Genomic DNA, 20457 nt, shown 5'->3' on the forward strand with positions numbered 1-20457 from the left:
TATTTATTTAACAATCCTTAACTTTTGTTTTAATAGTTTAAATATTGCACAAAATTGTATGACTTCAATAGAGAAGAAAAATTTATATATGTTGATACATCAACTTGTTTTATACATATCTCAATTTAAATTTTAATGAATTTATTTTGTATAAATAGATTCAGCCTAACTTCTTAAATGAAGTGCATAAAATAATTGCAATAAATATTTTTTTATCAAGCATATTAGTTTTCTTACTCACAAAATAAAAAGCCAGGATAAGAAAAGATCATAATTTTAAAAATCTTTATTTCTAAACATAAAATACAACAATACATACATAACATAAAAATATATCAGTAGCCGCCTAGTTTGAGGTCCAAATTATTATCCGCAATGTATTTATGAACATCACTCATATCTTCACTAAAATCCACTGTGAACATTTGCAACTGTTCACATGTCTGTATTATTTGTTTCACTACATCTTTGGAAACCTCCAAAGTACAGTCCAACCATAAACTATGCATATTTTTAAAATAACCCTTCTGTAAAATATAGATTAATGTGTTATCTAAAATTAATTTCGTCTGATACTTCAACGTTAACTTCCGTAGACTCTGCGTGCACTCTGCGAAGAATACCAGTATCTCTTCGATACTAAAATTCTCGTTACCTAACGTCAACGTCTCGATCTCGCGGAATATGTTCGTCGGTCGCCGGAAAAAGCGGGGTATCGAGAAATAGTTCGATTGGGTCATGAGACAGAGAGATGTGAGGTTAGGGCAACACGTGCCAATGTTAATAACAGCGTCTAAAGTTAGTGAATGGTCGATCTCCCACAAGGAGAAATGAGTCAAGTAACACCCCTTCACCTCGAGCATACTATGCATAGAAGTGCTGTATGAGAAAAACGACATATCCAACTTATGTAACCTAATATCACTCAACGCTATCTCTTCTAAAATCGCGTCCTTGTTATGGGCTGACAAATGGGTGATGGACAGTTCTTTTAAATGTGGACAAATCTTTACCAGCTTCCGCATGCCTTCCGCCGATGCAAAGTGACAGTTAATTTTTCGTAAACTGAGGGGACCGATGCTTAGATCCGTACCGATCAACGTTGACCCTATATCGCAGGATTCAATCCGCAACTCCTCGAGGTAGGGGAGCTCACTGATGAGCATGATGATGCCGGCCTGCGAGACGCACCGCCCTACGCGACTAGCTCGCTCGTTGCGAGGGGGATCCATCGCCAATATGCGCAAATTCTTTAAATTGGAAATACAACACAGACCCGCATCGGAGACGTTACGAATCCAGACGGAAGCATTGATGAGAGATTTGCAAATATCGACCCTAGAGACGATGTTCAGCTCTTCGAGGAGGAGGCATTGGGAGCCGATTATGTCGAGTATTTCGTCGGTGCAGATGAATTTTAAATCGAGGACGATCAAACGACTGAACCATGGGATGGTACGGATCCAGAAATGTTGGGGAATGCCATTGTCGACGTCGCATTTGCGGAAGATGGACATATTGGGATGGATGAGAACATTTAGCTGAATGCGAGGATCACCGCGATACCGGCAGCAGGCTCTCTCTAGACAGAGGACATCAAATAACCTGAAACAAATGTAAAGTTTTAAATGTGCATCATTAATATTATAAGCAAGGAAATATGTGTTCGTAATTTGGAACGAAAATATTTTCATTTTTTTAGGTAACTATTTGAATCCTGTTTCATGATCATTTTTCTTTTAAAATTTTTTATTTGTAGGCATTTTAACCTATTGAGCCCCGAACGGCCAGATCGGACCGCGACACAATAGATTTTCTATTGTGTCTGTGATTGTGGGGCCTGATGGATTAAATGCCATAATCAAACTAAAAATTAAAATGAAAAGCAAGCAAACCCAGAGTATAATACAAGTTACTATTTTTTAGATTTTGCCCGTGATTTGTTGGACAACTAGGAGACTGTCCCAGATATATTTACACATTGACCAATAATCAATCATAAGAAATTTTATATAATAGATGAGCATGTTAATGTATGAACAAGCCAATTTCGGCTATGCATTGCACAATGCTTTGTGTTTAATTGAATATTATAATCCCTTTATCAAGGAAGGCTATATTATTATGCTTTATAATGTGAGGAATAGGAGCAGAGCATTAATTAAAAACTTTGCAAAATATTTAATGGGTCAGCTATTTAATTATTCAGGAACTTACTACCACATCAAAAAGGTAATCTAAATTTTAAACTATGGTAGGTAAATGATTTTAAATATTTTTCCATCAAACTTTCTAATTTTCAATATTATTTGATATTCTTTTAATGTACCTACCCAATAATATTGAAAAATGAAATGAAACAGGGGTTCATTCACAACTTAACAAGGAATGTTTTTTTATTATTGACAATATTGAAATATCTACAAACCTTGCTGGTAACAAAGCCATGAGATGTCCTTTTAACGCGCACACCTGCCTTTCGCATTCCCTACAGTCTATATCGGGATTATTTTTCTCGATAATATAACAACATTCATTTATCAAACTAAGAGAACTTTTTATACACAATCTTAACAAACTACTTGGTTGTTTACGAGGCGACATATTTGTAATAAAAAAGAAAACAAATGGGAAATTACATTTCTTCAATGTTACTAATGGTACGCGAATATTACCCAAATCTCACTTGTTTCAAAGTAATACGTATTTCGTTTTGGATTCAATAATTTCGAAACAAATTAAACGCTTTAAAAATAAATAAAATTATTGCTGAGATAGATCATAGAACAGCTGACAAAAGTAGATAAAAAATGAAGCTGTAGTTTGGACAGTTGACAATTTTATAAACATGGTATCATTGTTGTAGCCACAGAACAGGTAGCCATTTTAATGTTTTAAATAAATTATTTCATTAAAAATAGACTTAACTCTTGAATTATTCCCGTTTGCTTATTGATTCATCAGGTTTTTAGTGGATATATTTTAGAGCCTATTTATGTAGGTACTATGTATTAAATTTATAATTTCTCCATAAATTTCCTTTTTTATCTTTACTTTGTCTCATTCTATCACAATAATTCACAACTATATTAATTATCTGTTATCAATCTGTCAATGTCAATCAACTCGCCGCTCTTGGATTGGAACCGGCAAGTTTTTTTACAATCCAGCTTGCACTTTTGCATGTATTTCTACGCCAGTGATAGCAGATTATAGGTAAATTGAATTATTTTTTATATACCTTTCATGCTTGTGTGTGTCTGATTCTTTCATATAATAATCTTTTACAAATATTTGCTACATACCTGCCTACGATTTGCATAAAACCTCTTCACTCTTAATAAAAATAGTACTATCGTTATCTATTTGTTCGATAGCATTCTAGAGTCGCATTTGAGAAGATATTTAGGTGCCTAGCATAATCAGATAAGTCTTATTGCACCTATAATAATGTACTGTAATCATTGCAAATGTATTATTTGTTTGATATTTGATGCATACAGTCTTCATTCACTTTCAAATTAGATTTTTCTAGAAATATATTCTTTATCTACATGTAGGTAGATAGAATTTTTTAACATTTATTAGCATAATCTTAATGTCAATGTGGGTAATATTTGCTATGTACACAAAACAATATTTATTTTTATTTATTTATTTAGACATATCAGCTTATAAATCACATGACTATATTTACACATGAGGTTTCTGTCAGTCTACAGTTTTAATTTATAATTGTAGGTATTTGAGAATATGAAATTTTTATATTATTCAATACTAACTTCTAAGACTACTGCGACACTTAAAATTAACTGGTGTCCTTGTTTCTAACAGCATGTCAATTGTCAGTTAAAACATTAGTTGTATATAAGTAATATTTTTACCAATTTTTTGTTAATACATACTTAAATTTATATCAATCATTGCAAATTGCTTGATGTTATATTATCATAATAATTTATAACTTTTATTTATTATTTAATTAAAGTTAAAGCCAGTACCTATATCCAAGATAATATAATATCTAAATCTAAAATTAGTAACATTTTTTAGTTATAATATTAATTAGATTTGAAATATCTATGATAATGTGGAATGATCCACCTTTTAAATTTTGCCGCTAACTATACAATATTTTTAGAGGCAAAAATATTTATTTAACTCTTTTAAAAATAAATACTAAATTAATTTTGAAACTCAATTATGTAGTAGGTAAAAGTAAAGTAAGTTGCCAATGCCTTATTTTTGTTAAAAGTAATCAAAATCTGAGCTTTTACAATGCATAGATTTACTATATATCAACATTCATTTTCCGTTGGCCCATTTGCGCGGCCCATACTGTTCCTTTTAATCCAATTAGTTTTCAATGTCATTCTATTATTCTTTTATCTTTATATTATGCAAAATATTGATACAATATCAAACAGAGTAAATAATAATATCTTTCATATCAACTCCAATGACAAATACAATTTGTATTGGCAACTCACAAAAAAAAAGTTTAGCTCGCATAAATAGCGCCAACTCGCTTCATTCCGCTCATTCGTCCGCCGTCTGCCGTGCGTGCATGTTGTCAAGATGGGACGAACATTGAGATTTGCGATTCTTTTGTTAATAGCAGACAGCACTATGGTCAATTTTAGGGTGTTTGCAAGAGCAATGTCGACGGTAGCGAAGAGCTTCGAGGCGAACGCCGTGGTGCCTGATGTGGTGCCGAAAGCGCCCAGTGCTTTGATCACGGTAAGTTTATCCTACTAATATTATAAATGCGAAAGTTGTAGTGACCCTTTTTCGAAAAAGCTACTGACCAGATTTGGATGAGAGTGAAACTTTACAGTTATACAGGTATGATATATCAGAATAACACATGAGCTTTAGAAATTCTCGATTTTGCCTGTGGCACAGCTTCTTATATTATAATTAACATCAAGTTTTTGTATTAGCATATTTTGTTACTGACAAACTTGTTTCGTGAGTTACAAAAACAAATATGTATACAATTTATATCAGTGCTATTTTCACATATTTACATTGCTTTTGTTTGTCTTAATCGATAGTTCTTTATTTAATTTTGTTAATATTTGAGTATGCAGTTTCGTATATAATTCAATGTTTCAACGACGATAGTTCAGGTGCGCGCGCGCAGGTGCTAAATAAAATTAAGTTCACAGATTTCCCATGACCTGCCTCTAACAAGTATAATTATTAATTACTGAGAAATATTTAATTAATCCTATATAGGTACTTGTACAGTGTAAAAAAAAATCTATTTATACAAATCAACCAGGATGGGTCATGATAATAATTATTATTGTTGAGATAGATTTTGTGTAATGAGTATAAAGTTTTTTACAGTAAACTAAAGGTGTAGTAGTAGATAGATGGGTAAAGCAGTTTTTAATTTAGTACTTGCAAATTAACACTTAAAACCTTGAAGCATTATCAAGTTTTTTCATTAATATTGGATAATTATTTTGTGTAATATTTTCAGCAGTTTTCTGTATGAGTATTTTACCTCATTTTGTATAATAGGTACTTGCAATGTTTTGAAACATCTCTATTCATTCGCCATGTTATAAGAAACATTGGCTTTATTTGATTTCTTCGTCGTTTTAAACTCCTTCCATTTGAAAGTTTCTTTACTCAATACGCTCTTCACGTTATCGATATTTTGTATAAATACGAAAAAATAGAAACTTTCTTTAACTACATAATTTCAACTTCGAAAATCATCTAGGATATTTATCTTTATAGCTAGAGAGCTAGCGCAAAGCTACCTGTATGTATTTGACCAGACCTGGATTTTTGTGTGTTGATTCCCCTATACCTACTATACATGAGATGAGGAGTCACTAAGCCCAGAGTGGTGGACGAGCCGCGCGCTTAGGTAAGACAGGTGGTAATTTTTGGCGAACTTTGAAACCATTTGACCACGTCTGCCATTTTGATATTTGAAAATAGATTATTATTACTATCGGAAAATAACAATGGCAGACCATTATCACGCGGATAACATTCTGGCAGACACTTATGAAAGTGCTGAAAAAAATACAATTTTGAAAGTATTTGACCAGATCTGCCATTCATATATTTTATTTATTAGGGTCTTAAAAACTTATTTTCGAAACGGCAGACATTTTCATTGCGTACAGACTTCAGCAGACAACAAAAACTAGCTACTACATGGTCAGATCTATGCATACAGTACTATCTCTGTAGCTATGTTTTTCCATATATATCAATATTATTCTCACTCTAGCCTATAGTATTTTTATTTTATATAGTTACTAGCATTCAAATAGTCTAGGTTTTATACCTGAGAGGGCTCTTTTCGGTTCCCACTCTAACGGTTATTGCCAGATGTTTTCAGTACAGATTAGATACTAGCAGATACATCACTTCCATGCAAAAGTGAAAATTACTACGCTATAAATAGCCTAAAAAATCTTAATAATAATAATTACGCTTCACAGCAAGAAGAAATGTACCATATGTACCCGCACAAAGTCGATATTGTGTTGCCTACCGTTCGACTCAATGGCTAGGGTTGTAACTACCTTTAATAATTATTACCAAACTAATAAACCGAGTGATGCGAAATAACCATAATTCTTTTAGAGTTTGATAAAATGATCAGGCAGGTATTTTCTTTAATCATTTACTAAATTGTATCGTTGAAATTATTCTTAATCGCGTAAATTTAATAAATAATCATATGGAAAACACTTTTCATTTGTTTTTTTACTTTCACGCCCAACCACTATACAATAATTACGTTGTTTCGGTATTTTGACGAGAAAACGCAGGAAACATCCGTTGTATCATTTTAGATAGATTATATACATATTTTGTATCTGTAGAATTGAAATCAAAGCTAAGTATATGTTGTCTCCATTCTTTTCTTATCGGATTGTTGATCCCAGTGCGAATGCGTCACTTAAATTTTATAAAAGACAATTAAGAACATCAAAAATAAAGTGATACGTAAATATTTCACAGTGCAATATATTATGTAATTAATAATTATATATTTATGAAAAAATAATTACATCAGATTTAATAATCGCAAATGTTTTGAATGTACATATGAATAAATGATTACATCATAATAGTAATAATCACAATTGTTTTATTTCCCATTTGTTGCAACCCTAGCATATTTTCATGTAGCAGCAGAAGTACCTACACTGGCGGCGCGGCGGCCGCGGCATCGTGCGACATCAAAGGCATTGCCTTACTAGGTAAGTTTATAATGATTAATTCTTTAATAATTATTTTTGACTTTACTCATTTCTTTTATTATATAATTTACGTTTTACTTTTACAGAATCCGATTCAATGGATTATGAAGACGAGTCACACAACGCCATACGATAGTGATGATGAATGAACATTTCAATAAATGCATGCGTGTTGTTTTATGTTGTTTTGTAATTGTTAATTGTTTCTTAAATAAAGAAATAAACTAAATATTTAAATGATGATTTGTTATATGCAACACAACTTTATATTTGAGATTCTTTACAAATGTAGGTAGGTATTTAGTTTTGTATCATCAAATTTATAAATTTTATTCCATAGTTTTCAAAATTAAATGTAAATGACCATAAAAACATTAATAAAGTAAATCATTGATGTAAGGTCAGGGAACGTAATACATATTATATACATCTGACCATGTAGAAGCTAAGTCTTGTTGACTGCTGAAGTCTGTAAAGTTTTGTTGTCTGCTGAAGTCTGTACGCAATGAAAATGTCTGCCGTTTCGAAAATAAGTTTTTAAGACCCTAATAAATAAAATATATGAATGGCAGATCTGGTCAAATACTTTCAAAATTGTATTTTTTTCAGCACTTTCATAAGTGTCTGCCAGAATGTTATCCGCGTGATAATGGTCTGCCATTGTTATTTTCCGATAGTAATAATAATCTATTTTCAAATATCAAAATGGCAGACGTGGTCAAATGGTTTCAAAGTTCGCCAAAAATTACCACCTGTCTTACCTAAGCGCGCGGCTCGTCCACCACTCTGGGCTTAGTGACTCCTCATCTCATGTATAGTAGGTATAGGGGAATCAACACACAAAAATCCAGGTCTGGTCAAATACATACAGGTAGCTTTGCGCTAGCTCTCTAGCTATTAGGTAAACATACTATATTTACCCTTTAGGGGATGATTTTTGAGTTGAGAAAGTACCTACAAGGCTACAACACACCGATTGGTTAACTTTCGTATTAATTATATTTGGTTGCATTGCTTTCTTTCTGTTCAAAGCTCTAAATTGTATAAATTTTAAATATCAATTCAAATAATCAAAATGTATATAGTAAGTCCTTGTTTTAATTTATATTTCTTAAATAATAGATAAGGTTTTTTGAACTTAGTAAATGTAATTGATTCAAAAAGCAATAAACGCGATAGCACGAAATTGTTTACCAAAGAAAACTCATTAATATACCTATTCAATATCAAATTTTGGGTATTACAACAGTTACCATGTTTGTTTTTAACCGACTTCGAAAAAAGAGGAGGTTCTCAATTCGACCGGTATATTTTTTTTGTTAGGTTAATATTCATATCGATATTGTCAATCAATTCTAACTCAACTGATATATTTTATTGAGTAATAAGGATAAAGCAAATAGATTGAAGTAATAACATGGTAAATTGTAAAAAATTACCTTCGTGTATTTAATTGCAACTTGTCTCTGTTATAAGACAATAAGGAATATGACATTGCAAACATTTTGTAAGATAGACGATTGTAGGTACTACAAAATCTTGCATCTTCTCCATAAAATTATAGAAAAGGTGCGTACATTCATTGGGGTATGTAATGCTGCTTACATCGGGGTTTTCATATAAAAGTAGAACTAGTATTTGTTAGTTTTCATATGTTTATAGAACGATTCAATTAATAAATTACTATAGTTATCATCAAACAATGTATATAATCTTAATTAAACAATCATCGCAAAAAATATCCGGTTAATAGAAAAAAATTTTCAACGTCCTTGAAAAGACGATAACTTTAGAGAGCAAAAAAAGCAATTGCTCGAACATGTAATATTTCTCATGGTAGCTAATGATGTGCCATAATGATGTAGGTATTATTTCGTAGTTGGTACTAAAAAATGGTCAAGTGTGAGTCAGATTCGCAACACTAAGAGTTTCGTACAAATAAGCTGAAGGGCAACAAAAAAATTGGTTACAATTTATGACTGTGCCAATCTTCTGCTTAACCTCGTTTTTATTATTTATTGTTAAAGCAGAAGTAGAAATATGTACATTAATATCTCTAAAATAAATCAACCATTTTCATATTGTTGTATAATACTTTATTGGACGGATAAGTTTTAACCAAGAATTGAAAAATCAGCCCTAAAAAAATCAACTGTCTAATAAGAGACGGACAGACAGATAGACAGGCAGCGAAGATAGAGATAAGAAGATAGACTTTCAAACATTTATTTATTCAGTTATACTTCTTCTAGAAGCACTGAATCGTCATAATTATTACCATTTACCACCGATTCGAAAAGTAATAGGGTCCCGTTTTATAATACGGAGACCTAAAAAGCAATTGCTCTTACATATTTCGCACGGTTGCTAATGATATGCCATAATGATGTATCATTATCATACCGTACTAGTACAAAATAACCTTCACAACGTAGCCATACATATAATACAACATCAGATAATTTTGCTTCCCTTTTATAAACGTTAATCAGATGATGCCATTAGAGGAATAATGTGATATTTGTCGGTTATAAAGATCGTAATTTCTGGTTGACGTTTGACGAATGAGCTCCAATTTGTGGATGCAACTGTGAGCCAGTAATATCAGGTTTCGTTGAGATTTCATGGACATTTATGTGATTATCCAATAGACACGAAGAATTTTCTAGATGCACTAATGAGGCGGATGTGTGCTTGAGGGTTTCTCTTGTATCGTGTTATGGCAATTAGGGAAGCCTTTGATTGTTTGGTGATTAGTTGATATATTATGGAATCAAATGGGGATCTTAAAATAGATGACATAGCGTGGTGACTGTTTCAAAAATATACTAGTTATGAAGGTAGCTAGTTGCTGTTTTTGATTAACTACTATAGAATCCTAAAACCTATTATACAGGGTGTCCCACTGTTGGTATATTAAGCTCAAAGGAGGTTATAGATTTGCATACGCTGAGTACGTAAAAAATACTTATAAAATTCCAGATGCATTTTTTTTCAAATAGATGAATTCTTAAAACTCTTTGTGTACACCCCTAACAAGCAACCGCCCAACTTTGCCACCAGCACGTGAGCTTATCGTTTAAGATTATAATAGACAAAATGCTCACATTAGAAAAGCGGTATATGCCGGCTGCGCGAAGCTAGAAACATGGATTTTCAGGAAAAATGTAGCAAAAAATTTTTGACGTAATTTTGTTGTTTAAGTATTTTTTACGTGATCAGTGTATGCAAAACTACAAGTCTCTTCGCGGTTAGTATACCAATAGTGGGACACCCTGTATATTCGAAAAACGTAATATGCGTATATGCGTTTGGATTTAGTTTCGCCTATCGATAACTACCTATAACAGCATCAGGGCACATTCGAAAACTTACAAAATGAAATCATTGTCTCCCTATTGCTTTAATTATAATAAATGAGCATAAAAGTGTGATGTACATAACTTAGCAGGTCTTTGAGACAGCATTTGTATGACATATAAATAAAACCTGCAGTATTGACTTTTACTTTTCCTAACATCCCAATGTTAATTCTTTAACATTTACCAAAAATGTTATTTTTCTACAGATAAAATACCCCAGCGGCGTGGAAGTCAAGGAGGGCAATGTGCTGACTCCGACCAACGTGAAGGATGTGCCCTCTGTCAGCTGGGAGGCCAGCTCTGATAGCTTCTACACTCTGGCTATGACTGGTGAGATAATCTATATTATAGAATACTAGCTTTCCGCCCGCGGCTTTGCCCGCGTTTTCAAAGAAAAACCCGTTCCTGTAGAATTTCCGGGATAAAACCTATCCTATGTCCTTTCTCGGGTATCAAAATATCTCTATACCAAATTTCATGCAAATTGGTTCAGTAGTTAAGGCGTGATTGAGCAACAGACAGACAGACAGAGTTACTTTCGCATTTATAATATTAGTATGGATTATATATAGGTACAGCTTAAATTGATTATGGAGTTACTTGATAGTTCTTAATTTTGAGGGTAGTTTGGAAAAATACAAAATTATGAATTCTAGTTGAAAATACGGAAAGAATTTGATTAAAGTACTGAAATACATACTTTAATAGAAATTATAAAGGACGTAGTTCCGAAGAATAACAAGTAATAATCAAGTTACAAATAAGTTGCAAATGTTTCATTTAGTATTCTGTCTATTATCTTCTTATATATAAAATTCTCGTGTCACAATGTTAGTCTGCATACTCCTCCGAAACGGGTGGACCGATTCTCATGAAATTTTCTGTGCATATCGGGTAAGTCTGAGAATCGGCCAACATCTATTTTTCATATGTACCACGGGCGAAGCCGGGGCGGACCGCTAGTATATGTATATATATATCTAGTATATATGTATTTATTAAATATTATATTTATCGTCGCCTAGTACCCACAACACAAGCCTTAATTGAGCTTACTGTGGGACTAGGTCGATTTGTGTAATAATGTCCTATAATATTTTTATTATTATTATAATGTGTATGACACCTTGTTTTCATAAATCATTAGTTTTTTTTTACTTTTATAGTTGGTAATTAACACAAAAAATTATATTATTAACTTTCAGACCCAGACGCGCCATCCCGCAAAGAGCCCAAATTCCGCGAATGGCACCACTGGCTTGTTGGCAATATTCCCGGACAAAACGTAGCGAGTGGGGAGACTCTGTCCGCTTATATCGGTTCTGGACCTCCGGAGGGAACCGGGCTGCATAGATACGTGTTCCTCGTGTACAAGCAGCCGGGGAAACTGAGCTTCGATGAACCGAGGTTGCCTAATACGTGAGTATCCTACAAATCTTATAAATGCGAAAGTTTGTGAGGATGACGGATGCATGGATGTTTGTTACTCTGTGACGAAATTTAAATGGGATCAACCGGAATACTTTCCAATAAGAAAGAAATCATCAAAATCGTTTCACCCAGTCTAAAGATATGAGGTAACAAAAAAATAATAGTAGCATTGAAGACATCCTTCTTTTTGAAGTTGGTGAAAAATAAAGCTTCGCTTCGCTTATTATGTACATTTGTGTGTGTATTTAAACTTGATAGGTGTTTTTAAATTAAATTGATTCTGACATTGACATCATAGTTACAACGAAATTGAAAAATAAAAAAAACGTAATTAAATTAACATCAAATGTTTTGTTCACATAATATTATAAAGTCTCAACTATTTTTTCTTAATACCTACGTATAATTTTTCTGCGTATTTTTCATACCGTCGTGGTGTAATAAATACATAGTAAAGTGTATTTCAAAGTTAATCTTTTATTTCAGTTCTGGCGACAAACGCGGAGGTTTCTCCATTGCAAAATTCGCGGAGAAGTACAAGCTCGGAGACCCGATTGCAGGAAACTTCTATCAAGCGGAATATGACGATTATGTTCCCATATTATATAAACAACTTGGAGCTTGAGCATTTAAAATGTGTGCCTGTTATATCGTTGATGAAATTGGCGGTAGTTAGATGTTAAGATACCCTCTAAATATATAGTTTAAAAGTATGGCGTTTTATTTTATTTTGTCATTTAACCCATTGACCACCGAGCGGCCCGATCGGGCCGAGACACAATAGATTTTCTATTGTGTCTGTGATCCGAGGACTGACGGATTAAAATAAGGATTTTAGAAAAGGAAACATGAATCAGACGTTATTTTTACGTGTATATCAAAAGCAGTATGTAAAGAAAGGTTAATTAAAGGCTTAGAGTAAGTGCGCCAATTATGGACCACCATAAGGTTTTTTTGTAATAAAACTCAGAATTATAAAGATTAATCAGCCTTATATATGTCGGCGTGAAAAGGAATTGGCAAAGTACGCGATGTGACATTTGATGGAGCTAGTGTCGCGTACCGACGGAACGCCGGGGCCGAAGAAGGGACGCGAAAAGGAACTGTCACTTGTCGTGACTAGTCAGTGGTCTCTTTGTTCGGAAACAATTAGTTTTTCCCTCGGCGGATCGTTTTTGTCCATTGTCCTTTTGTGTGTACTTAAATTATAAATTTTGTAAAAGAATTACTAATAAAAGTTGTACAATCATGAATCTTAATCATTCCGATCTCGGCCACCCTTCGACATCAGAAGTGGGATCGGATCCCCACAGCAACATTGGTACTGAAATACCAAGTCAGCAGCAGTCTCAACCAATTTCAAGTGATATGGAAGTTTTCTTGCGAGTGATGCGTGGATTGGTTAATGGCGGAGTGCAAAATCAAACGACGCTCATGAAATACGATCCCGATGACCCCGAAGCGGACATCGAGAGTTGGTGTAGAATAAATGAGGTGTTGGTAAAACATAGGGATATTAAAGGTACCGACCTACTATTAAGTCTGACGCAAGCACTCCGTGGCCGAGCTGCTACTTGCCTTGCAAAAATGCATCCCGATTGTATGACATGGGAAAATGTAAAAGAACATTTAATTGCTAGGTTTTCAAAACCTTTGCTCATGCAAGATTACTTTGAACGTATTATAACATTTAAAATGAATGACAAAGAGACAGCTGCAGATGCCTGTATGCGCCTTTGGCACCTTATCGAGTCAATACCCGATGCAACAATGAACAACGAGGTTATAACAGGGTTTTGTATCGCCGTATTATCTCGTTTAGATAATAACATAAAGAAGGAATTAAATTCTAATAATATAAAAAATAAAACTGAATTATGTCGGGCACTGCGGGGTGTATCATTGAAAAGACATTTTGATGATGTGAACACAGTCACTGAAAATAAACGCCCACGCTATATAACCAATCGCAATGCAAGTTTTGTTGGTTTTTGCCATCGTTGTGGAGAACAGGGGCATAAATCCTTTAATTGTAATAAATCTCAAAGTTCACAGACATTGAAGCCTCGTTCTGAAGAAAAACGTCTTGTCACCTGCTATTCCTGTGGATCGCCTGGTCATGTAGCAAATGCCTGCCCTGCTAAAAATTCATCTTTGGTGACAACAAAAGAAGTCAAGCTGTGTGGCAAGCGGGCGGTAACTGGTGAGCTGCAAGTTGCGGGTATGATTATTCATTTTCTTTTTGATTCTGGGTCTGAATGTTCACTCATTAAAGCAGGGCTTGCAAAAGTTGTAGATGGTATTAAATTTAATGAATTAGTTTCTTTAATAGGCATTGGGAATACAAATATTATATGTAGGGAACAAATTAAATGCAAGGTAAACATACATAGTGCTAACTATGAGATTCTTTTTCATATTGTAGATGATAAATATTTAACTGAACCAATTATCTTGGGCCGTGATATTATTAACATGGGTGTCCAGGTAGAAATCAATTCAGAGGGTGTCACTATTTTAAAATCTAAATCGTTACAGTTATGTACAAAAGCTTGTCAATCAAATATTATCATGACTCAAATAGATACAGATTTAGTTGGTACTAATAAAGAACGCCTATATACTATACTAAGTAAATTCACTGATAGTTTCGTTGAAGGTACGCCAACGATACGAGCTAAAACGGTTGAAATGAAAATAGAATTAATTGATCCGAATAAAACTGTGCAAAGACGTCCCTATAGGTTATCGCCGACTGAAAGAGATATAGTGAAGGAAAAAATCTCTGAATTATTGGAAGCTGGAGTAATTCGTGAGAGTAACTCCCCATTTGCTAGTCCGATATTACTTGTGAAAAAGAAGGATGGTGGAAATCGAATGGTAGTAGATTACCGGGAATTAAATGCAAATACTCGCGCAGATAATTATCCTCTTCCTCGTATTAGTGACCAGATTGATAGACTATATGGCGCGAATTTCTTCACTTCTCTTGATATGACTTCTAGTTTTCATTCTATAAGCATAGAACCGCTGTCAGTAGAGCGTACAGCGTTTGTTACACCAGATGGTCAGTTTGAATATCTGGCCATGCCCTTTGGCTTAAAAAATGCACCATCGGTATTTCAGCGAGGTATCCAAGCTGCACTGAGAAACTGTACCTATGCTCAAGTGTACATCGATGACGTCTTAATACCCTCCGTCACTTTAGAACAAGGTTTCGAACGGTTACAAGAGATATTAAATGCGCTGACCAGTAACGGTTTCTCTTTAAATATGAAAAAATGTAAATTTTTAAAATCACAAGTTACCTATCTAGGTTATGTAATAAAAGCTGGGGAAATAAGACCTAATCCCAATAAAATTCAAGCTCTTGTAGAGATACCGGCTCCTCGAAATGTTAGTCAAGTACGTCAATTTATTGGATTAGCATCATACTTTCGGCAATTTATTCCTAATTTCTCCTCTTTAATGGCGCCTCTATATTCACTGTTGCAAATCAAAGGTGATATTAAGTGGACTGAGGAACATAGTACAATTCATCAGCGTGTTGTTGATATATTAACTTCAGAGCCTGTACTAGTTATATTTGATCCCGACAAAGATATTGAACTTCATACTGACGCAAGTTCATTAGGTTACGGTGCAATCCTTATTCAGCGATCCAATAAAGTACCACACGTCATTGCGTATTTTAGCCGACGTACGTCAGAAGCCGAATCACGTTACCATTCGTACGAGCTGGAACGACGGCTAATGTAGCCGTCGTTCGGGCTGTAGAACATTTTCGCCACTATTTATACGGTCGCCATTTTACAGTTCGAACGGATTGCAACGCCTTAAAATCCTCGTCGACCAAACGCGATTTAACTCCGCGCGTGCATAGGTGGTGGGCCATATTGCAGGGTTACGACTTTAAAATCGAGTACAAAGAAGGTAGATTTATGTCGCACGCGGATTTTTTGTCAAGAAATCCTTTACCTGACTGCGACGTGCATGAAAACGCAACGATTAATGTCCATAATAGAAAGAACGTTAATATATTGAATCTTCAAAAGGAGTGGATAGTGGTAGAACAACAACGAGATCATGAAATATCTCAAATTATGTCAAAATGGCGGACTGGAGATCTACCAAATGATCTAGCTGGATCATACGATATTCGTAAAGGTATACTGTACCGCAAGATTCAACGTAATAAGCAAAACTTATGGTTACCTATTGTGCCTAGGTCTTTAGCTTGGTCGTTAATAAGCCATGTTCATTCGGAAATTAAGCATCTAGGATTCGATAAAACTCTCGAAAAATTGTACGATTCATATTGGTTTCCTGGTATGAATAAAGCGGTTAAAAGGTTTGTTGATTCGTGTTTGGTCTGCAAAGCGTGTAAAAACACTTCCGGTTCTCCTCAGATAAGATTGCATCCTATACCCAAAGTCTCATGCCCCTGGCATACTATCCATATTGATATAAGCGGTAAACTTAGTGGTAAAAGTCAGAGAAAAGAATACGTGACGGTTATTATAGATGCATTTACAAAGTATGTTCTTTTACGACATACTCTGCGCTTGGACGCTAACTGTGCTGTCGAAAGTTTAAGACAAGCCATACATTTGTTCGGTGTGCCCAAACGTGTGGTCGCTGACCAAGGCCGTTGCTTTATTAGCTCTGAGTTTAAACAAATTTGCTCTGAAAATAATATTGAGTTACATTTTATTGCCGTTGGTGCAAGTAGAGCAAACGGCCAGGTTGAGCGTGTTATGCAAACATTAAAAAACATGTTAACTGTTGTGGAAAACAGCACAGATAGTGTTTGGCGAGATGAATTAGGTGATATTCAATTAGTAATGAACACAACAAGATGTAGAGTGACGGGGTACACGCCCACGGAATTGATGTTCGGTACGAAGGCTCTAACTCCTGGTTTATCCAAAATTTCTTGCGATAATGATGATAGTCGGTTGAATCTTGATGAAATTCGGGAAAACGCCAGTAAAAGTATAGAAGCAGTAGCGAATCATGATAAAGAACGCTTCGATAAAACTAAAGCACGTATCAAACATTTTAAACAAGGTGATTTCGTATTTTTGAAAAATAGTGAACGAAACCAAACAAAATTAGATCGTAAATTTCGGGGACCCTTTAAAATCATTAGTATTTTAGAAAATGACCGTTATGAATTGCAACATGTAGATGGCTCTAAGAGAATTTATAAATACCCCCATGAAAGCTTGCGTGAAGTTCCCAGAGGAAGGGCAGGCTTAACCGAATTAGCGGAAGCGCTTTGTGAACAGGCTCTTAATGAAGATACCGTGTCGGCGACTAATGATAATGCGGGCAGTGTTCGAATTGATGATTCAGCAGTTAGTGACGTTGTTGTGAATCAATCAATAAGCGAGGACGATAAAATTGATGATGATGATACTGTATCCCTATATAGAATTTGCGATGAGGATAGCGACGGTGAAGGTTCGACAGCTATTCGTTTAGCTGATCAAATTGATGATGATGATTTGGTTAATGTGTGGAGAATATGTGATGATCAAGGTAATTTGCTACAGTAGTTTCTAAAGTTTGAAGCTAGCTGGGCATAGAGTAATGGGAGAGCTATTATAGCGATAGCCAGTAGTCTCGTGTTCGGGACTAGCTGGATGTGTCGGTTTCAATGATACTTAATGACTTATCGAGCTGAGGTATTCTCATGAGTAACTGCAATCTTCTACAGTGCCTCATACCATAGGTATGATGGCTTTAAGAGGTTCGCAGGAATTGAATGGGTGCTGCTGAGATATTCCTTAATAAGAGTGTTTTCCTAATATGTGGTCCTTTTCAGATGAGTAACGACTAGGCATATGCTGGACTCGGACGTAAGATGATTAACGCCCGAGGCCGGGCGTCTGTCAGGAAGGCCGTGTCGGCGTGAAAAGGAATTGGCAAAGTACGCGATGTGACATTTGATGGAGCTAGTGTCGCGTACCGACGGAACGCCGGGGCCGAAGAAGGGACGCGAAAAGGAACTGTCACTTGTCGTGACTAGTCAGTGGTCTCTTTGTTCGGAAACAATTAGTTTTTCCCTCGGCGGATCGTTTTTGTCCATTGTCCTTTTGTGTGTACTTAAATTATAAATTTTGTAAAAGAATTACTAATAAAAGTTGTACAATCATGAATCTTAATCATTCCGATCTCGGCCACCCTTCGACATATATTTTAAAAGGTTCGGTAGTTATCTAGGAACCAAATCAAATATTAGAATTCTTAAGGAACATTAAAATCTTAGAAATAATCAACATTTTCTAAAATATGTCATTTTTGTTCATTAGAAAAAAGTGTACAAAATATGGACCACATGGTTTTAAATATGGACCATAGTGAATTTGGTACAAAATTATTGAAAAAAAGATGTCAAGATTGTAGCAGGCTTGGTAGTTTTTCTTCCTCTGTTGCTGACAGTTTTCCTTAAATGCGGTATAGGCTGAAACACTTTTTGCGAAAAATATGATTTAGATGATGTAGAGGGACTAACTATTGAATCATTCATAGTCAGTGTTGACACTTCTGGTTGTGCATTTGCTTCAAAATGTCCATCAACGGGTCTGGGGTGATGGTTCAATTACAGATTAAGGTGTGGGAGATGCAACAGCCTTTGTCTCAGGTAAGCAGTTATCGGGTTCAGGTACAACAGCCCTTTGCTGAGGTATCGGGTTATCAACTGGTGTCGTTATATCGCGCGCTGGGTTATTAGAAGGCCCCTCTACTGCTGGAAGGTCTTCGTCAATAAAGCCATGATCTTCGAAGACGTGTCTATTAACGGGATATATCCCTGTGGCACGAAAATCGCATAATGCAAACGCGCGCTTGCTTGCTTTAAACACGTGCTTTAATTGCATTAGCCATTGCCTCTTTATCCCATGTTTGTCTGTATTTGTAGATTTTATCCTTAAACAATCAAATTAAAATAAATTAAAATAAAACTATTTGACTTTTACTAATATGAACCACTAGTCCATATTTAAAACATGCCGGTGGTCCATATTATAACACACATACATTTTTACGGTAATATTGTTGCTAAGAAAAATATTTAAACTATAAGATATATCAGCTTATTATGAATGATTGTAAAGCAACTCACCTTTCCCCTGGTATAATTCACTTTTCCAAACAGTAATATTTTATGAAGTTATGAGCTTACGAAGTTAGGTAAAAAATTACATCGCGCGATGACAAAAACGAAAAATGCTGGCGTTAAGGGTGCACTCACACACATCAGTCACCGTCAAGTCACCGATGACTGATCGGTGACGGTTTGTGTACGTATCCACAAACACCAGTCACCGTCATGTTGTCCGTCAGTCACGTCGCCGGTTTGACTGAATCATTGAACACATACATCAGGTTAGTGAGTGATTAGACGTGTGTCACGCTAGAGAACATGTAGCAATTGACGGTAGCACGACGCTGACTGAACTGAGACGTGACGGCACCGGGTGAGTGGGGATAAAAGTATGATACATGTATGGAAAGATTATTTGACGTGCCTGACCGGGGACGTCACTGATAGATTTCGTGCCGGCGACTGTCGTGTGGGAACAGAGTCATACTAGAACTATTGATACATATTTTTTTTTAATCCTGTCCGGTGACGTGCCGTGACGGTGACTGATGTGTGTGAGTGCACCCTAATGCGTGCGCTTTCTCTGCCCAACGGCAAACGACTAGCGAGGCTCTTGTGGGGTGGAATTCATTCTGCGGAGACCGATACCTACCTACGACTGATGGTTTTCGAGAAATGAAGGTAGTCCATATTACGGAACCAGCCCCCCTAGTCAAGTGGCTTTCTGTTAGCGTAGCGTTCAATAGAATAGACTACGAATGTATGAGATTGACGTAGGCTGTAGATAAACGTATCTACAGGTTACGTCAATCTCATGCATTCGTAGTCTATTCTATTGAACGCTACGCTAACAGAAAGCCACTTGACTAGGGGGGCAGTCCATAATTGGCGCACTTACTCTACATATTATTTTGTATTCATAAAAATATGAATTCTAAATTACTTATGGTGTGACTTATTTCAATCAATGAAATACACAATTTATACAGCTTTTCGTATTACAATACAGATTTGTTGACATTCGTGACGCTTTCGATGACGTTGTTTCATCATGATTCGAAAGAAAAGCAAAAAGTACTTGGAAAATATTTCTAAAATATTAAAGTAGGTGAAACGACTACCGATCGATTATATCTTTATGCCTACAGTTTTAATCTAATAAAAAAAATAATCGAAATTTTCAAGGATATAAGATGTGTCCGTAAAACATATTTTTTATCATATCTGACCATCACCATAACCATCGATGAGGTATAATTGCTGGTTATGCAAATAGTATGAAAAGGGCATTAAGTTATTTTCTATCTATGAT

At 35.0% G+C, this 20457-nt stretch overlaps 3 protein-coding genes across 5 annotated transcripts; 2 read left to right on the top strand and 1 right to left on the bottom strand.

Annotated features, from left to right (window-relative positions):
* Positions 1-276: 276 nt before the first annotated feature.
* Positions 277-2819, bottom strand: LOC149479130 (uncharacterized). Its single transcript, XM_089708703.1, has 2 exons — positions 2429-2819; positions 277-1605 (listed from the first exon to the last, which is right to left on the bottom strand). Exons 1-2 carry the CDS (start codon positions 2602-2604, stop codon positions 336-338), a joined length of 1446 nt encoding a protein of 481 aa, XP_089564829.1. The 5' UTR covers positions 2605-2819; the 3' UTR covers positions 277-335.
* Positions 2820-3106: 287 nt separating this feature from the next.
* On the top strand, positions 3107-12747 carry LOC149479131 (protein D2-like). Of its 3 annotated transcripts, none has more exons than XM_089708888.1 (5): positions 3107-3216; positions 4619-4740; positions 10810-10933; positions 11809-12022; positions 12521-12747. In XM_089708888.1, the coding sequence occupies exons 2-5, from the start codon at positions 4630-4632 to the stop codon at positions 12657-12659; spliced, it is 588 nt and encodes a 195-aa protein (XP_089565014.1). In that variant the 5' UTR covers positions 3107-3216; positions 4619-4629; the 3' UTR covers positions 12660-12747. The 3 variants fall into 3 exon arrangements, with proteins under 3 accessions (XP_089565014.1, XP_089565016.1, XP_089565015.1); XM_089708890.1 differs by having other exon boundaries at positions 3111-3216; positions 4644-4740; XM_089708889.1 differs by lacking the exon at positions 3107-3216 and having other exon boundaries at positions 4536-4740.
* A 186-nt stretch (positions 12748-12933) lies between these two features.
* Positions 12934-15793, top strand: LOC149479132 (uncharacterized). The gene has a single exon (XM_089709100.1). The coding sequence runs from the start codon at positions 13283-13285 to the stop codon at positions 15791-15793; it is 2511 nt and encodes an 836-aa protein (XP_089565226.1). The 5' UTR covers positions 12934-13282.
* The last annotated feature ends 4664 nt before the right edge of the window (positions 15794-20457 follow it).

The sequence above is a fragment of the Colias philodice genome, chromosome 21, assembly GCF_061535455.1.
Source record: "Colias philodice isolate Cphi_HAF_F1 chromosome 21, ilColPhil1 Martin Lab GWU primary, whole genome shotgun sequence".
In the NCBI taxonomy this organism is placed as follows: domain Eukaryota; kingdom Metazoa; phylum Arthropoda; class Insecta; order Lepidoptera; family Pieridae; genus Colias; species Colias philodice.